Raw genomic sequence first — 12461 nt, 5'->3', positions numbered from 1 at the left:
CCTAGAGCTGGGAACTCCCTATGTCTTTCCCAACCTGTTTGTCAGAATAAGGGATCCCTCGTATTCAAGCACCCAAAGCCGCCTTCTTTGGCCCACACCGGAAGGACCCTGAAGAAGAAAATGTTGGGGCGGGGCTCGGGCCAGAGCTGAGGTCATAGAGGGGGAGCCAGTTTGGGCCCACCACCCACCAACGCCAGCTCCTCTTCCGGTCTGAATTCGTAGCGCGCATGCGCACCACTGGCCTTTAAACGTGCGCCGCCGGTCCATCCGGAAAAAGGACCCGGCGGTTTAATTACAATATTGCTCCTCCGCCGCCGAGGTGGACTACTTGCTCTCAGTCTGGGAGGTACTTTTGAGTTCCCGCTTCCAAATAGGGAACCCACACTTGCAGATTCAGCTCAGTCCCCACGGGATGAAAGTTTCCTAGGGCTTGGCCTCACGCAACGTACACGAGGCTCGGAGGGACACACCGCGGAAGGATCCGGTTTGTTGTGGTGAGGAGGGGGGGGAGACGCTGACAAACCAAGATGGCGGCGGCGGCGGTGAAGGCCGCGGCGGCAAGGAGGTAACTGTCGTGTTGAAGGCTACAGTAGTTGGGAGGCAGCGGCAGAGTTTGGAAGGAACAGAGCAGGACGAAGAGGCGGTAGCAGTAGCGCCAGCCTGAGCCTCTCGGAGCGCAGCAGCTACACGCCCCCCAAAGCCCTCGGCGGGCGGCGGCCGCCCCGCGTAGGGCCTAGTCCCCGAGCAGTGCCTCGGCTTCATACAGCGGCGTCCGCCATGAGTCCTTAAGGGTGGTCCGAGCCCTCCAGTTCTAGGGCCCACCATGGAGCCGGGATCCGACGACTTCCTGCCGCCGCCGGAGTGCCCGGTGTTCGAGCCTAGCTGGGCCGAGTTCCGAGACCCTCTAGGCTACATCGCGAAAATAAGGCCCATCGCCGAGAAGTCCGGCATTTGCAAGATCCGCCCACCCGCGGTAAGGCCCGGGGTCTGTGGTCGCCGCAGGCGAGGCCGGGGATGAAGAGCTAGGGTAGCTGGCTGAGAATTCTGGGGCGGAGGGCATCTCGAGGTGTGGGGAAACGGGATTGCTGGGACTGCTGTGGATGTGGCGGTGGGTCGGAGAAAGGGTGATGGGGCTAGGGTCCTCTCGTGGTATGAAGCCCTCAAGGGATCTGGGGTCAGATACCCACCCTCACTCCCACTCCGACTTTTAGGTTCATTCTTGGTAAGGTTCAAAAAAGGGATGCCGAGTGGGCCGAGGAGCGTTCAGAGAAGTACCTGCACATCTCTTAGTTACCCTGGACCACCCAGGTCAAGGCTGCACTGAATAAGGCCATCTTTCCGTTTATTGTCATCGCTTCCCTTAAGGCAGGCAGTGTGGTGTAGTGGAAAGACCACAGGTGTAAATGGAGACAGACCTGAGTTCAAAATTCTGTGCAGCTTACCAGCTGTGTGACCTTGGAGAAATAACCTAACTTCTCTGAGCCTGTGAAATGAGTCCCGTGAATGGTTATTTTGAAAATTGGATTAAACTAGGTAGAGTCTGTGTAGTAGGTGCTAGGTAAGTGGTAATTATTGTGACTGCGAAGGTGTTTGATGTGGTCATTGGTTTGCTTCTATGTGGGTTGATTCATATTTACTCACACCCTGCCAGACCAATCCATCTATGATAAGGTCCTGGCAGATCAGTCAGGAAATCAATCTCTGGGAACGTTCTCTCTGGCTCCCCTGAGATAGGTTTAGGGAATTGTCCCCTTCTTTTCCTAGTGGAAGGCAATATCCTTCCCTGCGTATCACCCCCCAGCCTTGACTTCTACGGATAGGCTTGGACCAGTCAGCTTGGCAGCTTGGTATGGGTCCTTCTCAGATTTGTATGGTGTTCTGTCCCAGGATATAGCAGGTCCCAGACAAAAGGGTATTCTTGGACTTCCAAAAACAGAATGGAGCTATGGAAGTCTGTCTCCTTTGGAACACTCGATTCCCAGAGGTCAATGACAAAGGGCATATCTTTGTTCTTAGGCCTGGCTTCAGGCTGCAAGAAGTCCCCCAAGGGCTAGGATAGGCTGCCACCTTGCTGGCATGGAGGAGAAATGATGATGTGTGTTGCTCAGTCGCCACTTGGGATTCCAAAGGCAGGAATTGAGTTTGGAACAGGGTGTTTTTGAGTGGGCGTCTCCCGTCTGAAAAGGGATAGGAAGCCTGACTGCCACCTGAGGAGGGCACCACAGGCCTCCTTATCCAACTTGGTGTTTTCTGGTGTTCAGCCACAGATCTAGGCTAGTTTCAAATGGATCTTTTGGGAGGTGTTGCGTAAACCAATTTTTTCCTAGTTGGAGCCTGGCCACTGATCTCTAAGGTATCCTTGTTCATGGTGAATGAGTGGCATTAGGTAGTTAGAAGTCAGGAAGGCACTAAGCAGAAAGGAGAGGTTGGAGTCCTGGGCAGCCTCAAGGAGGCACTCCCTGGAGTGGTCCAGCATGCCTGTGGGAAAGAAGTATATCTGACACAGGGGGTGGCTGAGGCCTGTATTTCTATTTTTCTGCCTTGAACTTACGGGCAGGCTGGCCTCGTGCAGGTGTTACCCTTCCTTAGGGGACCGGGAAGGGAAAAAGTGACACGTGTGTGTGTGTGTGTGTGTGTGTGTGTGTGTGAGAGAGAGAGAGAGAGAGAGAGAGAAAGAGGGAGAGGGGGAGAGAGGGGGGGAACCCCCCCCCCCCCCCGCGTGACCTGCAAGGGGCCATCTTTTGTTATGCTTCTCCTCTCCTCTTTACCCCAATAGTGTATTTTCTTTTCCTCCAGTCCTGGAAACCTGGTCTCTTTGGTTTTGTTCAGTTTTTTTTGTTTTGTTTTGTTTTTTTTTTCCTCCTGTAGGGCTGCTCCTACGCCACCTTTAGGCAGCCAGGCCTTTTGGCTGGAATTTGAAGCACTCACCCAAGTTGTGCTTGGGCCCACAGTGGGAACCTTGTATGGGTGGGTGCTTGGAAATTGGAGGTTTGCCTAAGGGAAGGGTGATTTGGGTTTTGAGTTGCTAGATGGTTGACTGCTAGTCTTGGGGAAGATGGGTAGGAGGAGAATGTTGGTACCCGGAGTAGACCCAGGGGATCTTGGAAGGGCCTTGCTTCCTGTATCACGTAGCCAACTTTTTAATCACCATCCTGATAATACCGGTGTGTTTGGCACACAGGTGTATGAGACAAAGGCAGGATGAGGGAGCTCATAGGTCCCATGGAGAACAGGGCAGGGAGGTTTGCTGGACCTTCCACACCTATCTGTTGCACCCACAGCTCCTTCTCTAGGATTCAGTTTTGCCATTTCCTGTCAGGTTGCTTGATGCTGTACTTATATAGAACTCGATTCAGCAAAAAAAGAAGGGTGCCTGGAGTTTTGAGGTTGAATCCCTTTCTACCTGTACTAAGGGGACTGCCCTACTGATGGCTGGCAAGAGGACATGGGGCGCTTGTCTGGGCATGAGACATACCATTTTAGTCTTCTCTCTCCCTGTCTCTATCTCTCTCCTTTTTTTTTTTTAATTTGCCCGTGCTTCACTGAGCCCCAGGTGTTTGCTGCAAACCTCTCTCAGCTGAGGGGTTGAGGGGACTATATGTGCATGCAAGTGAGAGTCCTCTGGCCTCTGTTCTAAAAGAAAGTGTGCAGAAGAGGCCGACAGGTTTTTTTTTTTTTTTTTTTTTTTTTTTTTTTTTTTTACTACCTCCCACTTCCATATGTATGCATGTGTGTGCGTGTACGAACACTGGTATCCTGGTGTAGTGCAAAGAGCCTTGGACTGGAGGTCAGAAGACATGGGTTCTAGTCTTGGCTCCGCCACTAAATCAGCATGTGATGTTGGAGAAACCGCATTTCTTCTCTGGGCCTCATTTTCCCCATTCATAAAATGAATGGGTTACTCAAGGTTCTTTTTACCACTCCCCAGGAGCTGAGGCTCTGGGGAGGAGAGGACTGTGCAAGGTTTGGGGAGGCCATCAGTGAGGGGCTCCCCATAGCCACCCTTTGGGTAGGACACAACAAGCTTAAACTTGGCAGGACAGAGTCACCCTCCCCACCCTTTTCATTATCTTTCCCTGACTTCCTTCCTCTCCAAATTCTCCCATTGGCCACCACAGTTGGGTATTCCATCACTTATCTCCCCTGTCCCCCCCACCCCCCACCCCCTGCCTCTTCCTGTACTGGGCAGGTGTTTGAGAGAGGACCCACAGGAAACCTTCCAGACTGGGTGAGTGATGCAGATTCTTGCTTTTCCCTGCAGTGTCTGTCTCAGGCCCTTTAAAGTGAGAGAACAGACGTTAAAGGCCCGAACCTTTAAATCCTGCTAGGATCGGAGCTGAGCTGCTGTGCATGTGTATTAGGTGGTGGGGTCAGCTTAAAATATCAAGTCTTAAGGACAATTCCTTTGGGGATAACATTTTCATTTTCATTTGAAAACCAGTTTAATTTTCCATATCAGTCTTATGAGGAAGCCAGGGCAAGTGTTCATATTCCTGCCTTACATGAGAAAACCGGCCCAGAAAGGTAAAAATCCCATAGCTCATAAGTAGTAGAGCTAGAACATGAACCAAAGTCTTCTGACTCCAGATCCTTTGTGCTCACCAGTAGTTCTAGCCTGTGTTCTATAGCACATGCCTGGGGAATAAGGAGTTAATGTTGATGTAGGGAGAGTTTGGGGTCAACTGTTTTGGGTCCCCTATCTCTATTTCTTGAAATCTAGGCACTGTACTGTTGAGAAGGACTTGGGAGAAATTTTCCAGGACATGTGCTTAGGGCATTGAGTATGGACTTGAGGGGCTGCTAGGGCCCTGTCGTGAATCCTGGGCAGTGGGTAGTGGGTTGGGTGTTTGCCAGGTTAAAGAGTCGGGTGGCCAGAGGTCTGGGGAGGCACGAATGGGATACTGAGCCGCTTGTGGTACCCTCTGGTCTTACACTCTGCTGGAATAACCCAACTCCCTTTCCCCTCTGTAACTCCCCCCCCCTCCCCCAGGACTGGCAGCCACCCTTTGCTGTAGAAGTGGACAACTTCAGGTTTACACCCCGAATCCAGAGGCTGAATGAACTAGAGGTGAGAAGACTAGCAGCTGATGGCGGGATTGGGCGAATGAATACCTGAGCTCTGATCCCACTTCCCTCATTCCTTCTCAGGCTAAGGTACTTTACCCGACTTGGCCTTTATTCTCTCTTCTGTGAAGTTGCATGGAGGTCATGGAGGAAGCTTTAGAGCTCTGTATATAACCAAGAGCAGGAGCATTTAGCATCTCCAGTCTGATAGCTCAAAGACTGGGTATCTCCGTTTCCCTAAAGGTTTGCTACTTCTGAGACTCCTGTCGGCTAATGTACCATACCTGAGTCAACAAAAGGGAAATGGGTTGGCTGAGCCCTTTCTTTCTTGGCCAGCTGAGTGTGGCCTCATTATCCAATTCATCCACAGCACTGTGCTTCCTTCTATGGGGCTTGATAAGGTGGGACATGAGGTGGATAGGCAGAAACAACACAAGAACTGGTCTGTATTGAGGCTAGAGTGGTTATAAATTTGAACAGGGGTTAGGCAGACAGGCTTTTCCCTCTCCCTTTTGTTCTGTACAGGAAGTCCAGGCCCTTTGCATGGATAGGGGAAGTTCTCCACTAAGGGCTTGAGAATGCCCTGGGGGTAATGAGAGTGGGTGCTTTGAAGCCAGTTCCAGGGAGGATCCTGGAGTTTCCCACAGAAGATGTAGTTTACAAGTTTGCTACCACTATTCAGTCATTGTTATATATCCACAAACCTTACTAGATGTCCTGGGGAGAGGGCGTATTAGGGCCAACTGGAAACCCATGACCTAAAGCCTTACTTGTTTCTAGACCACAGTTCCTCAGCCTTGACACTATTGACATCTTGGCCCAGATAATTTTTTGTTGTGGGGGGACTGTCCGATATATTGTAGGATATTTGTCAGCACTCCGACTTCTACCTGTTAGATGCCAGTAATATCTTTTCCCAGTTACAGCAACCAAAAATATCTCCAGGCATTGCTAAATGTCTCCTGTGGTGGGAGTAGGGGGCAAAATTGTTCTCCTCATTGAGAACCACTATTCTAGAGTCTGTCTGTATGCTGTCCTGGTCAGACCAAAAGTCCTCTCATGAAGGGGTTATAAGTTCCTTAAAGAAATGGATCTGAAAAAAAAAAAAAAAAAAGAAATGCATCTGACTAGGTCTGTGAAGGTACAGCTAAGTGCTATATGATGTTACCTAGTATGGGACAAGAGTAGGATTTTTTAGAGGTACTGTGCTGGCTAATGATGAGGAAGAGCAAGGATGAGGCCAAGATTAGAAAGCTAAGTGGTTAAAGTGGAGGGAGTAGAGTTCCTGGCCTCTTCCAGGTTCTCATAGCTAAAGAGCCATAGTTTGTTTATTTCTACAAACAGACCTTAGTTTTCCCCATCTATGAAATAGAACTGTTTCTATTCCTCTAATAGGATCCAAGCAAGGTGGAGAATGGTAAGGACTCTAGTTCTCCCTAGAATCAGGCCCTCCGACCAGTGCAAGGTGTTTCTAGACTTGGGGCTTTGGAGAGTCTTTCTTGGGCCACTGAAATTTCAGGGAAGCATGGTACATGCCTTGTTCCCAGGATCCTTGGCCCTCAGCAAGTCCTGGTTTGGCCAGGTCCCAGCGCCGCTTTGGTACACTATCTTAGTTCTTCAGGCCAGTCTGCCTCCAGCATATACTCTCAACCATCAAGCCCCCACGGGACAAGTTTGGTGGTGCATAAGAAGAGGTAAATGTGCTCTTTTGGAGCCTTCAATCTCTGAAACATGCCAAGAACTTAGATGTAGTTTTGGATATTCCAGAAGGCCTCCATTGTTTTTCTTGTAAGTCCACCCTTCTGGGGTAAGTGGACTGGGCAATTATTTTATTTTCCTTTTATAATCAGTAGATGGAGATCCAGAGAGTAGAACCAATTTGTTCAAGGCTATACAGCAAATCAGCAGGGAACGGCTAAAACTTACTTGACATTTGGGTCTCTTGGTACCTGCTGTTTGACTTAAGGCAACAGAGGCTCTCTGTAGAAGAGATGATGATACACAACCCTGACAGAGATTGAGAGGGTGTGTATGTAAAGCTTTGGCCTTGTGCCGTGACCTTCTCTGTTGGGCTTTTCCTATTGACGGTGGCAGAGATGAGAGAGGTGGGCTAAGCACTGCCTACACTTTGGGACCCATTTCATGGGAGAAACCCTGGATGGTGAGCTGCTCTGTATGCCCTTTCAACTCTTCTAAAATTAGGCCAGAAGACAGGGGTCAGGTGGAGGGGGAGGCCAGCCTCTTTGAGCCATTTCTTTTCCAGGCCCAAACAAGAGTGAAGCTGAACTACTTGGACCAGATTGCCAAATTCTGGGAAATCCAGGGCTCCTCCTTAAAGATTCCCAATGTAGAACGGCGGATCTTGGACCTCTACAGCCTCAGCAAAGTAAGAAAAGGTTTTTCTCAAAACCCTCCCTACCCCTTAATATCCTTGATACTCTGGGGACTCCCTTGGTTTGGATATTAGATCTCTAGGCTGCAGTGGAAGGGGCACAGTCTGGTAACACATGTGTCACCAGAACTTCTTGGCATCTCTTACTGCAATCTGAATCTGATCGGTGGTGGTAGGAGGAGGGGTTAGCCCCCAGTGAGGTAAGGGGCTGGAGTTGTCCTCATCACCCTTTCTGCAGGCCTACTCCCTTATGTACATACACACAGCACATCCACATCCCTTCCTGCTTGTCCCTGCAGATCGTGGTGGAGGAAGGTGGCTATGAAGCCATCTGCAAAGACCGTCGGTGGGCCCGGGTGGCCCAGCGCCTCAACTACCCACCAGGCAAAAACATAGGCTCCCTGCTACGCTCCCACTATGAACGCATCGTTTACCCCTATGAGATGTACCAGTCTGGAGCCAACCTGGTGGTAAGGATGCCAGGCTGGGGTGGAAGAAGGCTTTCCCCCACACCAGATGCAGATTTCTCATACTTGCTCTTAATGGAACTGGTTCAGTGGGCTGGAGACCTGGGAGCTAGACTCTACCCTTTTCTAGTGATGCTTATACTCTTCCCATACTGCCCAGGGTCACACGTCTTGGGGTCGCCCACAGAATGAGCCTACTATCCAATATGTGACAAGGTTTTAACTGATAAAGGAATAGGAGGGAGAGACATTTTGGGCTGGAGAGGTCTGGGAAAAAATGGCATCTGATTTAGTTAGGGAGGTGGTTGTGGGAGGTGGTTTGAAAGTGGAATGACATAAGCAAAGGTAAGAGAAGAATTCTCAAAGTGTGTGCTGGTGTCGTTGATAACGACCAGTGGAACAGGGCCTGTTGTTGCGGGTCAGGCAGGTGCAGCTCCACAACTTTGTTTGCCATCAGGTAAGGATAGAGAGGAGTCACTGATGGTGGCCGGGGCCCCGTTCCCTGACCCTTACTCGTCACTTGTCCCCAGCAGTGCAACACACGTCCATTTGATAATGAGGAAAAGGACAAGGAGTACAAACCCCACAGTATCCCCCTTCGACAGTCTGTCCAGCCTTCCAAGTTCAATAGCTATGGCCGGCGGGCCAAGAGGCTGCAGCCTGATGTGAGTACTCCACTTCTAACTTAGAGCTTTGGGGGTGGTGATGGGAGTCCACAAAGTTCTGACCAGAGTTCTGTTCCCTGTTTTACTCTCCCTTCACTCTATTTTCCTGAGTTCCGAGCAGTGGTGTGCCCCCCCCCCCACCCCCCCCCACCCCGGTTTCTTGATCTTTCTCCTTCACTCTCAGCTGAACTTCTGAGCTGTGTCTTGATCTGCTCATTCACTGTCTTTTTCTGTGTCTGCCTTTTTTTCTTACCTGTCTTGTTCTTTCCAGACTCACTCTGCTCCTAGGGCTAGAGCTCTTTTCCCTCATACCTCTATCCTAGCTTGAGGCAGCAGCTTATGTGCCAGGTATTGTTCTAGGCACTGGGGGATACAAGAAGGAACAAGATGGACATTGTCCCTGGGCTCACCGGAGCATGTTGTATAGTAGGTAATATTAGTCACTGCCATCTACTGGTAGTGCCAGACACTGTTAGATTTCTCTCTCTGTGTTCTCCCCAAGCCCCTTTGTGAACCTCCTTGGAAGGTAGGACTTAATATTCTCATTTTACAGTTGGGAAAGCTGAAATTCCACCTTAATTTCTTTCCAAGAGAGAGCTAATGGGGGAGCTCACTTAACCCTAGTCTCCAAAAAGCAGCCGGCCTGCTTCTGACTCCTGGCATGAGCTCAAGCAATATATAGTCCAAGCTATCATTCTTTTAGGTTGGAGCAGTTTGCCTCAGATAGAAGACTTAATTCATTTCCTTTTTTTCCCCTCCCAGCCGGAACCCACGGAGGAAGACATTGAAAAGAATCCGGAGCTGAAGAAGCTGCAGATCTATGGGGCAGGCCCCAAGATGATGGGCCTGGGCCTCATGGCCAAGGATAAGACATTGCGGAAGAAAGGTGAGGCCTGACAGGCTGGGGCAGTGTGAAGGATGGCCTCACCTGGGGAGAGGAGGCGGGGCCCTGACTGTTCTAGACCTGTACTTTAGAGCCACTCTTCCCTCTCCCAGATAAGGAAGGGCCTGAGTGTCCCCCCACCGTAGTGGTGAAGGAGGAGTCAGGCGGGGATGTGAAGGTGGAGTCAACCTCACCTAAGACCTTCCTGGAGAGCAAGGAGGAGCTGAGTCACAGCCCAGAGCCGTGCACCAAGATGACCATGAGACTGCGGAGGAACCACAGCAATGCCCAGTTTGTAAGGACCCAGCCCTGACTTCCTAATGCTCTGCTTCTCATCCCTTCAGCGAGCATTTCCCCAGCATGGCTCTGGACCAGGTTGCATTAAGCAGAAAAGTGGGCCTGGTGGGCCCTGCCCTCAGGTAGCTCACTTAATTGGGGAACCAAGGCCAACTCACATGGAACAAAGGACGAGAAAGGGTGATCAAGTGCTGTCAACATGAAGTGCTGGAAGGGTCCAGAGAAGGAGGCTCCCTCCATTGCTTCAGGATAAAGGCTAAGCTCCTCATTATCATGCATGATCCAGTCCCTGCTGACCTCTAGCCTCATTCCCCAGCACTGCCCACCTCACTCCTCTGCTATAGCCACACTGAACTACTTATAGGTATGTTCATTTTTTCCCCTGAGATGCACCATGCTCTCTTTCCCCCATCCCTTTGTACCTGCTATCTCTTCTACCTGGAAGAGTTTCCCTGTGCTCTCCCCCATAGCCAGACTTTAGTTTGCCTGCAGGTTTTAGTCAGTTTCAAATGTCATTGTCAGGTATCACCTTTTCAGTGAAGTCATTCCTCAAAGCTATTCTCCTTATCTCCAGCTGATTTGAGTGCTCCCTTCTCTAGGCTCCCCTGGTACCCTCTATAGACTGATAGTGGCAGTTTCCACACTACCCTTTAATTTTTATGAATATATGTCTCTGGAATACCATGTGCCTTTAGAAGGCAGATGTCATGTCTTATTCATTGCTGTATTTCAGAGTCCAGCACAGTGTTGAACATGTAAGTGCTCAGTGTTTACTGAATTAATAAAAATGGGAGATTTCATGACTGAATGATAAAGACTGCTCTCACAGCTCTACCAGTTTTTTGGGGGGAGATGGTATGTGCATATAGTTAAACTCCAAAACTAGCACGATTAGCCTGTAACAGAGCTGTGAATGATCTAGCCAGCAGGCACGGTGGGTTTCTAATGGAGAGCTCTGTGGACTAGGGTGCTGTCTGGAGGACAGGGCTTTGATGAACCGTTGCCTCCTTTTCCTGGCAGATTGAGTCATATGTGTGCCGGATGTGTTCCCGAGGAGATGAGGATGACAAGCTTCTGCTGTGTGATGGCTGTGATGACAACTACCACATCTTCTGCCTGCTGCCTCCTCTGCCTGAGATTCCCAAGGGTGTCTGGCGGTGCCCAAAGTGTGTCATGGCGGTAAGGCCCTCCCAGCCTCACTTCACGTCTGCCTCATAGGGTATTCTTGCCTTCCTTCATCAGGCCTTATTGACAAACTTCCTAGCTCAGCCACAATTCAATGTTTTAGAACCCTGGGGAGGCCAGGCTGGGCAGAGTTTGGGGAGAGAGAAGAGGAGACCTAGCCTTTGCTTGTGTCCCCCTGGGAGCCGCCAGACTACCTGGGGAGGTGAGAGTCATAATTGGATGGATCCTTTGCCGATGTAGAGTCATGTGCTAAATTATGTGTTAGAAACTCTGAGGTGTAGAAGTTCAGAGGAAAGGAAAATGACAAAAGGTAGCAATCAGGAAAGGTGACAGGAATGAGATTTGGAGGATAGGAATATGAAGGAAAAATTGTTCTTTTAATTTCCAAGCTTTTTATTCTTTGGTGTTTTTTTTTTGTTTTGTTTTGTTTTGTTTTGTTTTTTTAAGAAAGCTTGGAAAATAGGCAAATTACCTATCATTTCACCACCTAGAGACAGCCATTGTTAATAATCTGGTATATTTTCTTCTCATCTTTTCATTATTGCGAAACTATCTTTAACAAGTTTGGGCTCTTATTACATATTTTCATTTGCTGTCTTATAATCATTTTTCTATGTTGTTACATTTATTCATGGGCAGTGATTTGTTTTTTCTTGTAGGGGAGGGTCCATCATATGGGTATAGTCCTTAGTTCATTTTCCTTTTGTTTTGGTAATTTCATTAGTTTGTAGTGATAATAAGCTTTAACTGGAAGAGGTGGGCAGGCTTTGTAAACTTGGGATGGAGGCGTGCTGGAGCAAGGATGTTTGGGGAGGATGCACCTTAGGGTAAGAGGGGCGGTAAGGAGAGCACCTAAAGCAGCAGTGAGGGCTGAGAGGTCCAGTAAGTCTGCCAGGTCCGTTCCATTAGCTTGCTTCCTTCATCCAAATTCTGGGCACTCATCTACATTTTTCTCTGGGTTTCTGGAGAGCAGATATTGATGGTCTTTTGTCTTATCTTAGGGACTCAAATGTGGCCCTAGAGACCAGGTATGTGTGTATGCACACATATACACACAGCTGAGAAAAGAGACCAGGGCAGTGCATAAAGGCCTTGGAAATGGTGGGAATTCCTTCAGGAAGGAGTTTGGATACCAGGAGCATCATAGACAGTGAAGGCTGTCAGCTCTACTTGGCTCTAAGTGGTTCTGGTCCAGCAGACCAGATTGACATTGATTTTTCCAGACATGAGTGAATCTAACTCTGGGATACATACAGCTCTCACCTAAAACCATGAACATAGGTACAAAGCAAGGTAGTCTTACGTCCTGTCTTCTGAAACAGTCTAACGAACAGGAATAGTGTAGAAGCTAGTGCCTTTGACTTCCATCCTCTGAGTTACTGGAATATTCAGCGCCATTTTCCCAGGCTTGTAGTTCCAGTCTGGGCATAAGAAAGTTTCCTTAGGCACCCTGTTTAAACTCCCTGTTTTAAGCTCAAGAGGAAAACACGGTGGCAGAGGAACATAGG

At 49.3% G+C, this 12461-nt stretch overlaps 1 protein-coding gene across 1 annotated transcript in view; it reads left to right on the top strand.

The window, feature by feature from the left end:
• The first annotated feature begins 815 nt into the window (after positions 1-815).
• KDM5C (lysine demethylase 5C) overlaps positions 816-12461 on the top strand; it is a 29988-nt gene continuing 18342 nt past the window's right edge. Inside the window, 8 exon segments of the mRNA NM_001048032.1 lie at positions 816-973; positions 4991-5068; positions 7328-7450; positions 7756-7926; positions 8454-8588; positions 9351-9474; positions 9585-9766; positions 10789-10947. Coding sequence (NP_001041497.1) covers positions 824-973; positions 4991-5068; positions 7328-7450; positions 7756-7926; positions 8454-8588; positions 9351-9474; positions 9585-9766; positions 10789-10947 — 1122 coding nt within the window. The 5' untranslated portion in view covers positions 816-823.

Source organism: Canis lupus, chromosome X (genome assembly GCF_011100685.1).
Source record: "Canis lupus familiaris isolate Mischka breed German Shepherd chromosome X, alternate assembly UU_Cfam_GSD_1.0, whole genome shotgun sequence".
NCBI lineage: Eukaryota > Metazoa > Chordata > Mammalia > Carnivora > Canidae > Canis > Canis lupus.
The sequence above is the reverse complement of the archived record's forward strand: the minus strand, read 5'-3'. Positions and strand labels throughout refer to the sequence as shown.